This window comes from Salvelinus alpinus, chromosome 31 (genome assembly GCF_045679555.1).
Source record: "Salvelinus alpinus chromosome 31, SLU_Salpinus.1, whole genome shotgun sequence".
Lineage (NCBI taxonomy): Eukaryota > Metazoa > Chordata > Actinopteri > Salmoniformes > Salmonidae > Salvelinus > Salvelinus alpinus.
In genome coordinates, this window is record NC_092116.1 from 5,451,030 (window position 1) to 5,469,612 (window position 18,583).

Consider the following 18,583-nt stretch of genomic DNA (forward strand, 5'->3'; position numbering starts at 1 on the left):
GGATGTGCAGATACTCACTGTCACTGTTTTCCATTTGGTCTGTTTTTGCCCTCCCCTCCTCCTCCTCCTCCTCCCCCACATCTTTCCCTCTTTCTCCCCACTTTTTCTTGTCTATCTTCTACTGCGATCCCTCAACCCCCCCCTCCCCCCCTTTCCTCTCTCTCTGTAGAGTCTGTGCCAGTGGATCCTGAGCGTGAAGAAGAACTATAGGAAGAACGTGGCCTACCACAACTGGAGACACGCCTTCAACACCTCCCAGTGCATGTTCGCCCTGTTCAAATCTGGCCAGTTACAGGTGAGCTCAGCCAATCAATGGCCAGCATGGCAGGGATGCCGGGTCACTCCGTCCAATCAGCCGATAATCAACCCCAGCAGCGCGTCTTAAGTGTGTTAGTTCGATCCATGGCTAACCGTGCTGTAACTGTGCCATGACCGGGTCAGTCCGACCATTGTGTTTTGTCAGCATTGGCTTCCGGTAACAGCCATATTTAAATACCAAACAAAACACCAAATATTCTCCACGACATCTGAATGTGTTACTCTGATATCTTGACTGAAAGGTCAATCAGATATTATGAAGAATATTGTTATTACGAATAGCAAGTTGAAGACACTTGAACGGACACTTGAGCAAGCACTGTCTCAGACATAAACAGAACTCAACATATCCCAAACACGCAGTTCCAGTTTAATCCGGTTTAACCCTCGGTGCTCACACGCAGCTCTGTTCTGATGACTCTGCAGAGGAAGTAGTAGGTTAGATGTTACACTCCCGTTGTTGCTAACAAATGGCTGTTGAGTTCATGTGTAAGCTGCTTTCTCAAGCAGACCGTGCTAAGAGCCTGACGCCCCTCTCTGTAATGAGACTAACTGTTGGTGCGTGTGTCTGAGGGTTTGTGTGTGCGTGCGTGTCGAGAGTTGCCGTGTGAGTTTGTTTGCCGAACCATTTGTGTCTCGTTGGTCGTATTTATGACTTGTGATAAGCACCCGTGTGTTCTTTTGTCGAGGTAGTGGAGAGGAGGGGATATATGTGTGCGTATGTGTGTGGGTGTATGTGTGTGGATGTATGTGTGTGGGTGTATGTGTGTGGGTGTATGTGTGTGTATGTATGTATGTATGTATGTGTGTGGGTGTATGTATGTATATGGGTGTATATGTATGGGTGTATGTGTGAGTGTATGTAGGTTTATGTATGTGTGTATGTGTGTGGGTGGGTGTATGTATGGGTGTATGTGTGTGGGTGTATGTGTGTATGTGTGTGGGTGTATGTATGGGTGTGTATGTATGGGTGTATGTTTGTGGGTGTATGTATGTATTAGAGGTCGACCGATTATGATTTTTCAACGGCAATACCGATTATTGGAGGACCAAAAAAAGCCGATACCGATTAATCGGCCAATCTTTATATATATATTTGTAATGAAGACAATTACAACAATACTGAAAGAACACTTTTATTTTTACTTAATGTAATACATAAATAAAATAAATTTTGTCTCAAATAAATAATGAAACATGTTCAATTTGGTTTAAATAATGCAAAAACAAAGTGTTGGAGAAGAAAGTAAAAGTGCAATATGTGCCATGTAAAAAAGCTAACGTTTAAGTTCCTTGCTCAGAACATGAGAACATATGAAAGCTGGTGGTTCCTTTTAACATGAGTCTTCAATATTCCCAGTTAAGAAGTTTTAGGTTGTAGTTATTATAAGAATTATAGGACTATTTCTCTCTATACCATTTGTATTTCATATACCTTTGACTATTGGATGTTCTTATAGGCACTTTAGTATTGCCAGCCTAATTTCGGGAGTTGATAGGCTTGAAGTCATAAACAGCGCAATGCTTGAAGAACAGCGAAGAGCTGCTGGCAAACGCAGGAAAGTGCTGTTTGAATGAATGCTTACGAGCCTGCTGCTGCCTACCACCGCTCAGTCAGACTGCTCTATTAAATATCAAATCATAGACTTAATTATAATATAATAACACACAGAAATACGAGCCTTAGGTCATTAATATGGTCAAATCCGGAAACTATCATTTAGAAAACAAAACGTTTATTTCAGTGAAATATTGAACCGTTCCGTATTTTATCGAACGGGCGGCAACCCTAAGTCTAAATATTGCTGTTACATTGCACAACCTTCAATGTTATGTCAAAATGATGTCAAATTCTGTCTTTGTTAGGAAGAAATGGTCTTCACACAGTTCGCAACGAGCCAGACGGCCCAAACTGCTGCATATACCCTGACTCGCTTGCACAGAACGCAAGAGAAGTGACACAATTTCCCTAGTTAAAAGAAATTCATGTTAGCAGGCAATATTAACTAAATATGCAGATTTTAAAAAATCTACTTGTGTATTGATTTTAAGAAAGGCATTGATGTTTATGGTTAGGTACACATTGGTGCAACGAGTGCTTTTTTTGCAAATGCGCTTGCTAAATCATGACCTGTTTGGCGAAGTAGGCTGTGATGATTCGATGATAAATTAACAGGCACCGCATTGATTATATGCAACGCAGGACAAGCTAAATAAACTAGTAATATCATCAACCATGTGTAGTTAACTAGTGATTATGTTAAGATTGATTGTTTTTTATAAGATAAGTTTAATGCTAGCTAGCAACTTACCTTGGCTCCTTGCTGCTCTCGCGTAACAGGTGGTCAGCCTGCCACGCAGTCTCCTCGTGGAGTGCAATGTAATCGGCCATAATCGGTGTCCAAAAATGCCGATTACCGATTGTTATGAAAACTTGAAATCGGCCCTAATTAATCGGTCGACCTCTAGTATGTATGTGGGTTTCTGTATTAAATTTTTGTATTTAATCTTTATTTTAACCAGGTAGGCTAGTTGAGAACAAGTTCTCATTTACAACTGCGACCTGGCCAAGATAAAGCGTATGCTTGCTGGTAGCCTCCTATGGGCTTGTGATGGAAGTTGGTGCGTGGGTGCTTGTGTCTGTGTGTGTCTGTCTGTGTGTGTCTGTTTGTGTGTGTCTGTGGGCGTGTGTGTGTTAGTACTAGGGTCTTTGTAATGGGAAACCCCAAGGACATCTTTGTGGATGGTGTGCCTCATTCTCTTCTTCTCCCTCGCTTTGTCTCCCTCCATCTCTCTGTCTGTCAGAGTAATATGAGTGAGCTGGAGATCCTGGCCTTGATGATCGCCACCCTGAGTCATGACCTGGACCACAGAGGAGTCAACAACTCCTACATACAGAGGTAGGCTTGTGTGTGTGTGTGTGTGTGTGTGTGTGTGTGTGTGTGTGTGTGTGTGTGTGTGTGTGTGTGTGTGTGTGTGTGTGTGTGTGTGTGTGTGTGTGTGTGTGTGTGTGTGTGTGTGTGTGTGTGTGTGTGTGTGTGTGTGTGTGTGTGTGTGTGTGTGTCTCACAGTTCTGTGTGTAACTACCTCCATCAGGAGTGACCATCCCCTGGCCCAGCTCTACTGCCACTCCACCATGGAGCACCACCACTTTGACCAGTGTCTCATGATCCTCAACAGCCCAGTAAGAACACACGCACACACACACACACTTGTTCACTCATCCCATTATTTACTCAGGAACTCGGATCACACTTGATTTGGATAGTCCATCTGGAGATGCTCTACAGATGGTCACACTATCAACAAACTATCTGTTGATCAGCGTCTGCTTGCTAAGGTTACGCTAAGGTTAGGTTTAGAATAAGGGTTAAGTTTAGGGTTAGTAGATAGTCAGTTGGAATGTTATCGTAGAGTATCTACAGATGGGCTATCCAAATAAACTGTTACCGTAACTCGTTCAGTCAGTTCTGCATTTATTCTTCAGGAACAATAAAACGGCCGGCATCATTCACCATAATGTATTTGAGATACATAGCAGGATGCTAGTGTTTCCTCATTTCCCCTTTAGTGCCAATTCCATGTGCCCTAAGGCACCCTATCCCCTATATAGTGCACTAACTCTTACCACTCACTACCTTGTCAAAAGTAGTGCACTGTATAGGGAGTATGTAATTTGGGTTGCAGTCCACGAGCTCCAGCTGCTAGTCTCTAGGAGATAACACTCCTCTATGGTGTAATAAAGTGGCGCTTCATCTTTATGGGCACAGATTCACTTAGTTCGTCTGGGATGTAGTAGACACACACACACACACACGTTGACACACCATTATACACACACATCGCAAAGAAAGGAGAGCAGATCCAATTGTTGAATTGATTTCGAGTGTTTTGGAATTTGTGTTGCCATGGCACCCATGCTATAGTTGAACTTGCTCAATAACTTGTACGCCCTGCCTCTCTCTCTTTCTCTCTCCATCTCCCTCCCTCTCTCTCGCTTTCTCTCTCCATCTCCCTCTCTCTTTCTCTCTCCATATCCCTCCCTCTCTCACTCTTTCTCTCTATCTCCCTCCCTCTTTCTCTCCATCTCCCTCCCTCTCTCTCGCTTTCTCTCTCCATCTCCCTCCCTCTCACTCTCCATCTCCCTCCCTCTCTCTCTCTCCATCTCCCTCCCTCCATCTCCCTCGCTCTCTCTCGCTTTCTCTCTCCATCTCCCTCCCTCTCTCTTTCTTTCTCCATATCCCTCCCTCTCTCTCTCTTTCTCTCTCCATCTCCCTCCCTCTCTCTCGCTTTCTCTCTCCATCTCCCTCCCTCTCTCTCGCTTTCTGTCTCCATCTCCCTCCCTCTCTCGCTCTGTCCCTTCCCTCTCTCTCCCCCAGGGGAATCAGATTCTGAGCAGTCTGTCTCTGGATGAGTACAAGGCCACTCTGAAGATGATCGAGAGGGCTATTCTGGCAACGGACCTGGCTCTGTACATGAAGTAGGTTAAATGTCACACACAGCTGGGACGCTCACAGAGGGAGCCCATTCAAGTCGAATTTTATGCCGTTTTCATTATAACTTCAATTTAGGTTGATGGGCTGTGGAAAATGTCAAGGTGGAAGTGGAAACCCATTGGCTTATTCATTCGAAGATCCTATGATGATGTTCTGAAACTGTGATTTACTATATCTCTCTCTCTCCCCGCCCACCTCTATCACACTTTTATCTTTTTTTACACCCACCTCTCTCCTAATATCCCCTCCCTCTCCCTCCTTCTCTCTCTCTTTTCCCCCTCTCTCCCTGTCTGAAGTGTGGGCGTATAACTAGACTGTAGGCGGAGGGGAGATATGCAGTTAATTGGATATCTGTTTATCTTTTCAGGAGGAGAGGAGAGTTCTTTGAGCTGACCAAGAACAGCCAGTTTGTCTGGGACGATGACTACCATAAAGACTTACTGAGGTTAGTGGACACTACGTACAGTATACCATCTTCACCATTCACCTGGGGATAGATTGTTTGTGTCTGTCAAGGTTGGGATCAATTCCATTTTCAATTCAGTCAATTTCGAAAGGCAATTGAAATTCCCTATCAAACATTCCCAATGAAAAAGTCCCCATAGAAAATAATATGCCATTTTTCTTTCACTTTCTAAATTGACTGGATTGAGGTGGAATTAACATCAACCCTGGTAGGGCTGGGAATTGCATAAGATATGTACATGAATACATAAGATATGTACATGAATACATAAGATATGTACATGAATACATAAGATATGTACATGAATACATAAGATATGTACATGAATACATAAGATATGTATTGCGATTTGATGTTCCAAACATATTGCTCACTATGTCTGCTGCAGGGAGACAAAAGAGAACATGAGAAAGTGAGTTTTGATTATTCATGGGATTAAAGTGATGAAATATGCTGACTCACTATTTGAAAAGAAGATGAGAACAAGCCATTGGATGAAAATACCAGAGTTTTGGTGCAGGTACAGCCGACTAGCTCTAGCTAACGCTACCTAGCAAAATAAATATCATTATTTTGTACAAATCGATACTTGGAGTCAAATTATAAATATAATATTGTCCAGAAATTACATCGCGATGTGTAACTATACATTCCCCCCCCCCCCCCCCCCCCCATCACTAAACCCTAGTGTATAATATACCTGAGTGTACAAAACATTAGGAACACCTTCTTAATAATGAGTTTTTTTTGTCATCAGAAAAGCCTTTTTGTGGGGAAAAACTCATTCTGTTTGTCTGGGGCTGGCTCCTCAGTGGGTGGTCTTATGCCCTCCAAGGCCCACCCATGGCTGCACCCCTGCCCAGTCATGTGAAATCCATAGATTCAGGCCAAATGAGTTAAATTCAATTGACTGATTTCCTTATATGAACCGTAACTCAGCAACATTTTTGAAATTGATGAATTCTCCATTTATATTTTTGTTCAGTATATGTCATGGAAAGAACACTCAGTGTAAAGCTCTCGACTTGTCTTACAATGTTTTTGTGTTGGTTTATTACCCCCTGAAGGTCAATGCTGATGACTGCATGTGATATTTCTGCCATTACCAAGCCTTGGCCAATACAGAAGAGGGTAAGACTGTCCAGTTAGATAACTTTCACTACACTCAAGACTCACTTTATCAACCAAACTGTCTCGTTAATGGTGCCTCCTTTGAAATCCTTAGAAACGTGTCTTCCTCCTTTATGAGTACCTCTGCCTTTTCTTTTCTCCCATTAGATTATGTTCTCTTCCTTGCTGTCGCTCTCTTTCTCACTTCAACTCCCCTGTGGAAGTCTGTTTCTCCTGTTCCTCATTAGGCTCCCTAGGTGCAATGGAGGGAGAGGTTCAGACAGGCCTCTAGCCGTGTGTGTTTGTGTGTGTGTGTGTGTGTGTGTGTGTGTGTGTGTGTGTGATCAAAGAGCTAGATGCTCATTAGAGGATAGACACAAACTGCTGTAGCCCTGTCCTCCCCTCTCCTCACATAATACCTACAGAACTGATATGCGCGTGCACGCACAGACACACACAGACACACACACACACACACACACACACACACACACACACACACACACACACACACACACACACACACACACACACACACACACACACACACACACACACACACACACACACACACACACACACACATCCAATTCAGTACAGTCTTAACAGAAAATCTGTGCACACACGCAGTCTCTTTCACATACATACTTATTCCGTTGAGCTCAGCAGATATTATTAGAGTTGATGCTATTTCAGCCAAGATGTGTAAAAAAAAATTGGTCTCTTCTTCTCCTCTCTCCTCCCCCCCCCCCACATTCTCTCCTTTCCCCAAGTGAACCCCCCCTACCCCCCAACCCCCGGGGCTCTCTAGTCTTGATTACACAGCTCCAATCAGTGTTCCGCAGATGGCTGCCACACACACACACACACACACACACACACACACACACACACACACACACACACACACACACACACACACACACACACACACACACACACACACACACACACACACACACACACACACACACACACACACACACACACACTTACTTCCTTGATTGGGGACCCGAGGCCCTAGTCAGATCTTATTGATCCCTTGTTAAGAGAAAGAGTCCGTCAATGCAGCAGGGTTGTTGCTCTGTTCAGAAGCGGCAACCGTCTTTCTTTCTATCTCTATTTTCTATCTCTCTCGCTATTGCATCATTCCCGTGCTCGAAATGTCAAGGAACACTTTGTAGGGCGCTGAGCGGGTGCTATTGTGGGGGTATCAGATCAAATTGGCAACAGAGAATTTCCTTTTGATCCCCATAACAGGAGTACGATTGCCTATCCAGCCTCCGTTCCCCCTCAACCTGTCTCGTATCACATTCGTGTAAAACACCTCCATCGAAACGCATAGGTATCTGCGAAAAGGCGTGAACAAACTAAAAAGCCCGAATAAGACAAACGATTGTCTGAAGCATTTATTCAGATCACAATCCTAGGGTTGTATCCTATCAAACCGGACTCTGCACGCGGCTGTTGAAAAGACTACGAGGGTTACATTTGTCCTTCACCCGATTGACACATCGTTCCACTTTTGAAGCACTTTTAAAAGCTACCTTTCTTTTTTGCCTGTCTTTCTCCATCTCCTCTTGCAGATAGCCGAGCTAGTGGCTACAGAGTTCTTTGAGCAAGGGGACAAGGAGAGACAAGAACTCAACATTGAACCAATAGTAAGCACTTCTTCTATGCCTTACCAACCTGCACTTATAGTATTCTGTATTGCGCTATTAACATTGCTCAGTTGGGCCAATGGAAATCAGGGTTTGTGAAATTGAATTACAAGGCTCTGATTGTAATATCCTGGCATGTGTACATGCTGACTTTGTGCAAAGCTAGGTTTTTACGAGTTGGCAAGCTAAGTCAGATATCAATTTGAGAGCAAATTAGATTTGTTTTCTGAAGTTCGTTTTCTTTCCTAGGATCTGATGAATCGGGAAAAGCGGGATAAGATTCCGAGCATGCAGGTATCGTTCATCGATGCCATCTGTACACAGCTGTATGAGGTGAGGCACATCATCTTTGTCACGTTTAAGAAAAATGTAATTGGCCATATACCATGTATGACATGTAAACACTGACATAAGGAAGGTGCGCTATCATTCTCCCTGTTCCCCTGTCTGTCTGTCCATCAGACCCTGGCTGGTATGTCCGAGTCCTGTTCCCCACTACTCGAGGGCTGCCAGAAGAACAGACAGAATTGGAAGATTCTGTCCGAACAGGGCGACAAAAGCTTCTTCAACGGAGTGGTGTAGAAATGGTCAACGTCCCTCCTCCATCCCCACTATCACTCCAACCCTACACCACCCCACCCCCGAGCAGACCACATCAACATTAAGCTATATTTATTACCATAGTCTTTTTTTTTTTTTTGCACAAAGTCGACTCCCTACATGAAGGAAGTCTCACTATAGTATATCCCTGAGTCGGAGGAAGTGAAGTAGACTGGACAGGAGAGAAGAGAGGTTTGAGTGTGCGCGGCTACTATCGGCCTACTGAGCTCCAAGGGAGCAATATGACACCATAGTACTGGAGACAGACAGACCTGGGTTCAAACAGTATTTGAAATCGCTCAAATCATTTGAGCTTGCCCGGAGTGCCAGATGGGCGGGGCGGGATTTGTACAATGGACTGGTGCAATTGCACCAGGAAAGCTCAATTAAAGGTTACAAATACTATTTGAACCCAGGTCTTAGTACAGATACAACTTTACTTTCACCACAGTAGGACGCTTGTTTGTAACACCAGGGTGCACGCACACACCAGAAAGGTTTTGAGAGAACGTACATTTTTGTAACATTGTCACTCGTTATAACTATTGCATATTTATGTTTTATATATTTATTCGATTTCTATACTGTATCGTCAGTTTCATGTTGAGAACACACACACGTCTTTATAAAACAATGTACGTTTCATTACCGAACGATCCAAATGTCTCTGCTTTGAAAACTTCACCCGACCATTCATGTGTGTATTTTTTTAGGTGTTATATTATTTTAACTTTGCAAATTGTAAAGGAGCCAAAGACTAGACACGTGGTCTAGAAGATTCCACTGCCTTCCTGTGACATAGGTATGAAAGGTCCAATTTCACACCTAAAAAATAACCCATTTGTATGTAGACACTTGTCCACCCTGTTGGCCCTCATAATGGACCAGCCCAGCTGGTTGTCCTTTTTTTGACATTCCCTTTTTTAAACGTGTTGAATGTGAGGCTGGGGTGTCTAGCTGAAAGCAGAGCTTGACAGTCGGAAGCCCAAAATCAATTTGCAATGTTGTCAGTCTACCTTGAGGTAATTTGTATTCGTCTTTATAGTGGAACATTTTAAAATGGCATTATAGATTTTCTTTTTCCATTTCTTCCAATACAGGGAATGACAGGACTGAATAACCACCCCACTATCAAATGACTTGTCTTTCTCTAAACTTTCTGCCTCCAACATTCACACGATATACTATAGTAGTTTTCAGGTAGATATGTGAACTGCGTCACTGTCATTCACAGGAGAAACTCATCCAAATGTTACTTAACCATGTCCTAACTGCAGCACTTATCCGTGTAGACGTACGTGGTCACTCCGAGAACCGTGGTTGTATTTTGTACTTGAAGAAGTTTCCAGAAATACTGTTGTTCCTGATGTTGTGCTTTAAAAAAAATGAGGATAGTTGCTTTTCTTTTTTCAACTCCACAGCTTTGGTCTCCGATTGGTATTTCTAGAAAATATGTGTTACTTCACCAATGATAGACCTGTGTGTTGCATGTGAAGTTACAGCATCTATAAAGATGGCTGGGTGTAGTCACAGGACAGCAGCCCTGTTGGTTGTTAGTGGAGGCTGAGGTAATATGACATGTATAATGGTTCCGTGTGAAGACACGACGGGTTTCCCCCTCCTGCTCGGTGACTCTGAAGAACACTGTGAGACAAGTTGAATGGTACATCCCATTAAAAGGATACTGCTTATTTTCTATGTGCCATGTCATTTGTGCAAACAAACTTTGGATAACGTCATACTGGTCTAAACAACCATTTATTTTACATTTACAGAGAGATAACTAACCAGAACAAAAAAATTAAAAAACGTGTTACTTTGCCACCTTCTGGGCAATTGCAGTAGTAACACACAGATCAGACTTGAGGACGATCAAATGGACACATATTTCAGGAATATTTCTTAAAAATACAACACAAACCACTAGCTTCTAAAACAGAGAGGCTCATAGAAGACAAGAAAAAGAATGAACGCAAAGTGGATCAGTGACCACTTACAGGCAATATTTACATCAAAGCAGTGAGCCAGGAATAACAAAGTATCCCGATACACAGAGAAAAAGACAGGACAGAATAATCAGTATAAAAGGACTATTTATACACACAGTGCCTTCGGAAAGTATTCAGACCCCTTTGACTTCTTCCACATTTTGTTACGGTACAGCCTTATTCTAAAATGGATTACATTTAAAAAATCCTCAATCTACACACAATACCCCATAACGAAATTTTTGCAAATGTATTACAAATAAAAAAACTGAAATACCTTCTTTACATAAGTATTCAGACCCTTTGCTATGAGACTTGAAATTGAGTTCCATTGATCATCCTTGAGATGTTTCTACAATTTGATGGGATTCCACCGGTGGTAAATTCAATTGGTTGGACATGATTTGGAAGGACACACACCTGTCTATAAAGGTCCCACAGTTGACAGTGCATTTCAGAGCAAAAACCAAGCCATGAGGTCAAAGGAATTGTCCGTAGAGCTCTGAGACAGGATTGTATCGAGGCACAGATCTGGGGAAGGGTACCAAAGAATGTCTGCAGCATTGAAGGTCCCCAAGAACACAATGGCCTCCATCATTCTTAAATGGAAGAAGTTTGGAACCACCAAGACTCTTCCTAGAACTGGTCACGCCGTCCAAACTGAGCAATCGGGGGAGAAGGGCCTTGGTCCGGGAGGTGACCCAGAACCATCTGACAGACTCTGACAGAGCTCTAGAGGTCCTCTGTGGAGATGTGAGAACCTTCCAGAATGACAACCATCTCTGCAGCACTCTACCAATCAGGCCTTTATGGTAGAGTGGCCAGACGGAAGCCACTCCTCAGTAAAAGGCACGACAGGCTGCTTGGAGTTTGCCAAAAGGCACCTAAAGACAAAAGTCGCCTAAAGACTCTCAGACCATGAGAAACAAGATTCTCTTGTCTGATGAAACCAAGATTGAACTCTTTGGTCTGAATGCCAAGCGTCACACCTGGAGGAAACCTGGCACCATCCCTACGGTGAAGCATGGTGGTGGCAGCATCATGTGGTGGGGATGTTTTTCAGCGGCAGGGACTGGGAGGGAAAGATGAACGGAGCAAAGTACAGAGAGATGAAAAACTGTGTGTGGGGGGGGGGGGTTCCACCTTCCAACAAGACAACGACCTTAAGCACACAGCCAAGACAACACAGGAGTGGCTTCGGGACAAGTCTCTGAATGTCCTTGAGTGGCCCAGCCGGAGCCGGTCTTGAACCCGATCGAACATCTCTGGATAGACCTGAAAATAGCTGTGCAGCGATGCTCCCCATCCAACCTGACAGAGCTTGAGAAGATCTGCAGAGAAAATGGGAGAAACTCCCCAAATACAGGTGTGCCAAGCTTGTAGCGTCATGCCCAAGAAGACTCGAGGCTGTAATCACAGCCAAAGGTGCTTCAACAAAGTACTGAGTAAAGGGTCTGAATACCTATGTAAACGTGATATTTCAGTTTGTTATAAATTAGCAAAAATACATTAAAAAAACTATTTTGCTTTGTCATTATGGAGTATTGTGTGTAGATTGATGAGGGGGGGAAAAAAACATTGAATACATTTTAGAATACGGCTGTAACGCAACAGAACGTGGGAAAAGTTAAGTGGCCTGAATACTTTCTGAAGGCACTGTATGTAAAGATAATGAGAGACATGAGTTGAAGGGAGAAGAAGGCAGTGTAACATTTCTGTTTTCATATGCATTGTGTGCGTTTGAGATTGCAGTCGGCGACTCCAAACGGACCCATCTACAAAATCACCTGGCATCCTAAATGACTACCGAGTACGATTTGTAGACCCGTTGTAGTCAATCTCCAACATACCTATAGTACGCAGCAGGGGAGAGGAGACCATGAGAGTTAACTATGTACAGTGGGGGTCATAGGTTAGAGGTCAGGCTCTAGGCTGAGTCGGTCCTCTTGTAGGTCACCATGCTGTTGACCTTGTGGATGGAGGTGGTGAAGGAGCGCAGGCGAACCTCCTCCGACTGGTCGATGATCTGGGGGCCTGACTCCTCCCACTTGTCCGGCACTTCCAGGTCCTTGTCGGTGTAGACGAGGAGGTCGAAGGCACCTGGGGAGAAAGGTCAAGGGTTATCATCAGGCAGTGTGGTAAAATGTCATTAACACCACATGGAAGTGACTGCAACAATGATGCAAGGAGAAATCATAGCCTACCAACTCAACATAGGCTCTTTGCGCAATGCGCGTCTCCCTCTGTCGACATTCATTCTACATTTAACTAGGCAAGTCAGTTTAGAACAAATTCTTATTTTCAATGACGGCCTAGGAACAGCGGGTTAACTGCCTTGTTCAGGGGCAGAACGACAGATGTTGTACCTTGTCAGCTCTGGGGATTCAATCTTGCAACCTCTCGGTTACTAGTCCAACGCTCTAACCACTAGGCTGCCTGCCGCCCCATATGCCTTGCCTTGTCAATATCCCCGATCGAGTGATTTTTGTAATGTGCCTCCAGTAGTTAAATTACTTCATTTGCAGTGTTCTTATCATTTCTAAGGTAACTACTTGACCAGGCATTAGATTAGAGGAAGAAACATGGCTTCATCTAAATAATCCTCATTGGTGGATTTGCGTGACACTTCTGTCATTTCTGTTTAGGGAGATTAATCTTGCAAAACATCCTCAAATACCAGAAAACTTCACTGCGCGACAGAGTGACCGTGAACCACGGGGGGGAAATAGGGGAGGGGGATCATAGCTTCATTCAATAAAATGCACAAGTTTATTTAAAACCCGTTTAACCCTTTATCATGATCTTTTCTGTCCTTGCATTTATGTTGTTGTCATATTTCATGCATGAATTAGTTAAGTTGGCTTGTACAGAGATCTCAGAAATGCAGTATAACCACATAACATTTCGTATCTCCTTATGTTATAGGGTGAAAACAGTTCTCACAGGCACACAAATCCACAATAATAAATGTGATTGCAAAAACGAATATGCTCCTAACCGATAGTCATGTTACCTTGATACTTAAAACTTAGATCGATATTGTCATTAACGTGGTTCTTCATTACTTGTTGGATGCACATTCGGTGTCCAGCTGATTAGTTACAACGCGATATTTTCACACATCTGATCCAGGAAGGAATCTTTCGAATGACAGTCAAGTGTCAAACAGCTGTAGTGATAGCACATGTGAAAACACCAAATACTCTGGACGTTCTGTCTCATTAGTTATGCCGGTGAAGACAGTGGTGCCTGGATCCACGTCGGATCTAATATCCTTAGCAAATTGATGTTGATCGTCGGTTGTTGTTATTGTCTGCTTGACTTACGGCAGGGTCCCGTTAGGTTTAACAGAGAAAGCATCAAGGTAATGTGTTCATGTTTTCATATGTTTTGGTGCCTCGGAGTGGACACAGAGTCCACTGTGCGCAATTGTGAAGGATAGAGTATTGCACAACACCCAAAGCTATTCCTATGAATTACATTACATAGCCGAGTGGTACTGAAATAACATTACAAATACGTTTTGTTTTTTCAAAAAACAAAATGCAATGTTAAACAATACAAGGGGCTTGACGTAGCCTACTTGAACGTGGAGCTCAGAAATTCAAGTATCTCTTAGGCCTACCTTGAAAATCAGACATTTCCTTAATTTTGTGCTTGAAAAGTCCTTGCAATTATTGTAGCCAATTTAAAAGTTCTCCTGCTCCCTTATAATGACAATTAAGTGCTTGAAAGTCCTCGAATTTGACTTGCCAAATGTCTGTATGAACCCTGCTTAAAGGATGTATAGTCCTAGGCCTGTTGTTGTATAGGTAGAGTTATGGGTCAATTCACTTTTATTTCTCTAAGTACACATGTGGAACTGCATGAAAATCCTTTAATTTTGCGTTTCACAATATTTCTTCCCCCAAATGTCACACATTGGCCTCATTATTTCTAGAAAGACCACATCGGATATTTGTTTTCATCAAGATATTTTCTGGCACACAACGTGTCCGGCAATATTTTGGTTTGTCTGCCTTCTTGTATTTTCTTTTTTAATAATTGGCCAAAAGCCACCAATTAAGGGACAACGGAAACACTGGTTCACACACACACACACACACACACACACACACACACACACACACACACACACACACACACACACACACACACACACACACACACACACACACACACACACACAGTACTCACAGGCAGTCTCCAGCAGGGGTAGGAAGGTGACAGTGGCGGTGATCTGTCTGATGACTGAGCGAATCTCATCCTGGATGGACTTGATGGACTTCTCCCTGGGAGCACTGAGAGAAGAGATACACAAAGACAACCACACATTTACTCTCAATGTCAAACCATACTGCACTATTGCACCAAGTGGTCAGGCACGACTTAACCTTGTCCTAACTGCAGCGGTCTGCATGATAGGAAAAGGCAACATTGGCAAGCGGTGAAATAGCAAATGCAACAAAATAGCCAAAGGGCATAAACTGATTACCTCTTCATAAAAAGTACCCACATTCTCAAAGTATGACACTGTTCCTAGTGGCCTGGTGGGACGTACTAGAAGGCCACAAATAGTCCAGCATGTTCTGAGTAGTGTGTGTGTGGTAGTCAGGTCCACTGCTGGAGTGTCCTCCATTACCTGATCTCCTTGGCACTCTTGTCACACTCAATGTCAAACTGCCACCTCTCCAGCACCTCGTTGGTCTCCAGACATGTGATCACCAGCACCAGCTTCTGCACTGTGCAGTCAAACAGCCACTCTGCAATACAGAGACACGAGTTACACACCAGACTACAGTAAAAAGAAACAAGATATACTGTGAGGGAATGAAAATAGAAAACAATGATCAAGATGGCTGAAACCTAACTCAAAGACCTTCTGGCAAGGCTATAGGGTCTTTCCATTTGATTTCAATCACTTTTGACCGCACCCCTTTTGATTTGAGCTAAACTTTCCATACATATTTTCCCGTGGTAGAAGTGGTCAGAAAGTGCCTTTTTTGACTTCTACATTTACTCAAGCAGTATTTTACTGGGTGACTTTCAATTGAGTCATTTTCAATTAGGGTATCTCTACTTTCACTCCAGAATGACAATTGGATACTTTTTTCGGAGTTAATTAAGATCACAGAGATAAAAATCACTGTACTGTCTGACATGGCAGTCACTGCCCCCCCCCCCCAAAAAAAATAACGTTCTGCACATGTGCTAAATTCAACTAAATGTCGTTTATTTCATTCTGTACCTTTGAGTTGAGATACCACGTTGGTCAAGTAGTTCTTCAGTTTGGTGTCAGTAGTGAGTTGAAGGCTCATGTCATACTGGGTGACTCGGGAGAACGTCTCCGGAGGGTAGATCCCTCGCTGGTACAGGATGCTGTTGATACCGAATGCTGCAGGGAGAAAAACAACGTAACTACTTAAACGTTACAACCAACTACACAGGTAGGTAGTTAACTTATCTACAAAATACAGAATGTTAATAACTAAGATTGAAGCAAATACATTTACAACGTATGGCCGTGCACAAATGCGGATGTGGAAGCTGAAAACAATGTTGGCTAACTTCCACAAAGAAAAACCTCGCCATGTTATTCATGCTGCATGCCTTTCCTTTTTATTTGATCAGTCACAAAAACTGCCCAAATAAAACCAAGTCGGTGAAATACTTACAGAAAAACTCGGCCACAAGCTCAGCGCTTCCTTTCAGGGTAATACCTTTCAGTGTGCTCGTCATTATTGAACTATTTAGTTATATCCTTTTATTGTATTGTATTTTCTCGTCAGTTCTTTCTACCCGCCGCACAGTTTGAAATTTGTTAGCGTTGGACTTCCTGCGCATGCGTTTTACCAACGTGTCGCATAGTTGATGACGTTTCAACAATGTTGGCTTTTTTACCCTAGAGGGCAATGTTCACTAGATTTCGAGATTTACAAACTTCTGCAGGTAATTTCTCATCCATGCCATTATATAAGAAGCTTCCAGACATAGCATATTATGTTATTACAATAACATGCTTTTCCAACAATAACCAAGCTCCTCCCCGCCACTGTTTCGGTAAAAAGCTGAGGGATGGCGCTGCAGAAATGTAATCACTCAAATTCACAGACAGTGTATGGATGCAAGGACTGATCATCCATGATATCAAAATCATAGTTTGAACCATGTTTTGAGGCTATACAGTGTTTGTAAAACAAGCTTATATTTTGAGTTCTGATAAGGTACGACAGATAAACTAAGCTCATGAGTCATTTATACGTTATATTCTTCAAGAATCAACGGGTGCATATCATTTCATTCATAAATCCAATAATGGATGTAGCAACCGCTGATTGCCCCTTTAACCATTCAATTTTTTTCTCAACATGTTCTTACTGTAGACTGTTTCAACACTATTATCCTTTACTGTCTAATTCATAGGCCACAACAAAGTCATTATGACTTACAGGGTTTGAGGTTTGACGATCTTCTTCACCATAATCTTTTTTTAGAGATAGCAATAGTGCTGCTGGGAAAAGTTATTGGTAAATATGAAAGGATCCCATTACCCTTTAACCTCTCACCCTTTACCCTTTGACCACCACTTGGCCTTTCTTTTTTCATTTTAGATGAGCTATAACACACCGTCAAGTCAAAAACCATATGTGCAACAATCTTACATTTTTCCAGCGATAACTATATCGTCTGCCAGATGTCACAACACAGTTGAGGAATAATGCCACAACTGAAAATGTAATGTTGTCTATGGAAAGCACTTTCTCTTTCCTGGTACTGTAGAAAACTATACAGGCTATCAGCCTAACAGTGAAATCATCTTTTGCACAGTACTCACACGTTGGCCATTGAAACATGCATTATCCCTACCACAGGCATGATGTTCTCATTCATCATCCTATCAATAAGTTATGAAAGTTCTGTGAACATCCAGACAAGGGTAAAGAACACAAAAGCCCATCAACTAAATGCAGGATTTAAGAGGTGTAGAATACACCATAGCAGGGTTGTGTTTGTGTGTAAAATATAGCCGATAGTCTTTCCCCAGTCCTGGTACTCCCCGGTGCCCCAGCAAAAGTTACCTTCGATCAAGTACAGTACAGGAGAAGGAGAGGACAAACCTAAAGTGAACCAGATGTCTCTCATAACGTTGAAGAGGCTGCAGACTAGTTTAGGCCTCACACAGGTCAGCTGTGACAAAGATTCATTTTCATTTATTTTTATTTTTTTTGTGACGAATTGAGCCAGGAGTTTTTCCTGACCATGTGACTGAATATATGGTCTGGAGTTTTTCCTGTTCAGGTCATGTGGTCAAGAAAAACGCCTGGTCCTATAGCCCGGCCTGTACATACGCTGAGTATTGCAAACATTCGGAACATCTTCCTAATATTGAGTTGCAACCCCCCTTTTGCCCTCAGAACAGCCACAAGTCGTTGGGGCATGGACTCTACAAGGTGTTGAAAGCGTTCCGCAGTTGTGTCAAGTTGGCTGGATGTCCTTTGGGTGCTGGACCATTCTTGATACACACAGGAAACTGTTGAGCGTGAAAAACCCAGCAGTGTTGCAGTTCTTGACACAAATCGATGCGCCTGGCATCTACTACCATACCCTGTTCAAAAACATTTACATGTTTTTATCTTGCCCATTCAACCTCTGAATGGCACACACACCAGTCCATGTCTCAATTGTTTCAAGACTTGCAAATCCTTCTTTAACCCGTCTCCTCCCTTTCATCTACACTGATTGAAGTGGATTTAACAAGTGACATCAATAAGGGATCATAGCTCTCACCTGGATTCACCTGGTCAGTTTATGTGGAAAGAGTGGAAAGAGAAGGTGTTCTTAATGTTTTGTCGCTGTATATATTTTTTGAATAGGCCTACGAATGCAACAAAGTCCTTCATTCTCACATTTCTGTTTGAATTTGAACAAAGCCTTTGCTTTAAA

General features: G+C 42.8%; 2 protein-coding genes across 5 annotated transcripts in view; one reads left to right on the top strand and one right to left on the bottom strand.

Annotated features, from left to right (window-relative positions):
- The window catches only part of LOC139561076 (cGMP-specific 3',5'-cyclic phosphodiesterase-like), a 95,083-nt gene extending 84,741 nt beyond the window's left edge, over window positions 1-10,342 (top strand). For all 4 annotated transcript variants that reach the window (XM_071377913.1, XM_071377910.1, XM_071377911.1 and 1 more), the window contains 9 exons: window positions 170-295; window positions 3,124-3,218; window positions 3,415-3,502; window positions 4,698-4,798; window positions 5,182-5,259; window positions 6,348-6,411; window positions 7,977-8,051; window positions 8,301-8,384; window positions 8,514-10,342. In XM_071377913.1, the coding sequence (XP_071234014.1) occupies window positions 170-295; window positions 3,124-3,218; window positions 3,415-3,502; window positions 4,698-4,798; window positions 5,182-5,259; window positions 6,348-6,411; window positions 7,977-8,051; window positions 8,301-8,384; window positions 8,514-8,633 (831 nt within the window). In that variant the 3' untranslated portion in view covers window positions 8,634-10,342. The remainder of the gene's footprint in view (window positions 1-169; window positions 296-3,123; window positions 3,219-3,414; window positions 3,503-4,697; window positions 4,799-5,181; window positions 5,260-6,347; window positions 6,412-7,976; window positions 8,052-8,300; window positions 8,385-8,513) is intronic.
- Window positions 10,343-10,390: 48 nt separating this feature from the next.
- On the bottom strand, window positions 10,391-16,470 carry LOC139561077 (mitotic spindle assembly checkpoint protein MAD2A-like). The gene is made up of 5 exons (XM_071377915.1): window positions 16,315-16,470; window positions 15,888-16,034; window positions 15,282-15,402; window positions 14,837-14,940; window positions 10,391-12,739 (listed from the first exon to the last, which is right to left on the bottom strand). The coding sequence occupies exons 1-5, from the start codon at window positions 16,376-16,378 to the stop codon at window positions 12,567-12,569; spliced, it is 609 nt and encodes a 202-aa protein (XP_071234016.1). The 5' UTR covers window positions 16,379-16,470; the 3' UTR covers window positions 10,391-12,566.
- Between the last annotated feature and the right edge of the window lie 2,113 nt (window positions 16,471-18,583).

What these genes read in the sequence shown, in the direction of transcription:
- LOC139561077 (XM_071377915.1), bottom strand. Translation starts at nt 16,378, where the DNA reads ATGACGAGCACACTGAAAGGTATTACCCTGAAAGGAAGCGCTGAGCTT. An exon ending in AAGAGTGCCAAGGAGATCAG is followed by an intron (nt 14,941 to 15,281) that starts GTAATGGAGGAC and finishes CTCTTCTCTCAG; the next exon opens with TGCTCCCAGGGAGAAGTCCA. An exon ending in ACCCCTGCTGGAGACTGCCT is followed by an intron (nt 12,740 to 14,836) that starts GTGAGTACTGTG and finishes CTTTCTCCCCAG; the next exon opens with GTGCCTTCGACCTCCTCGTC.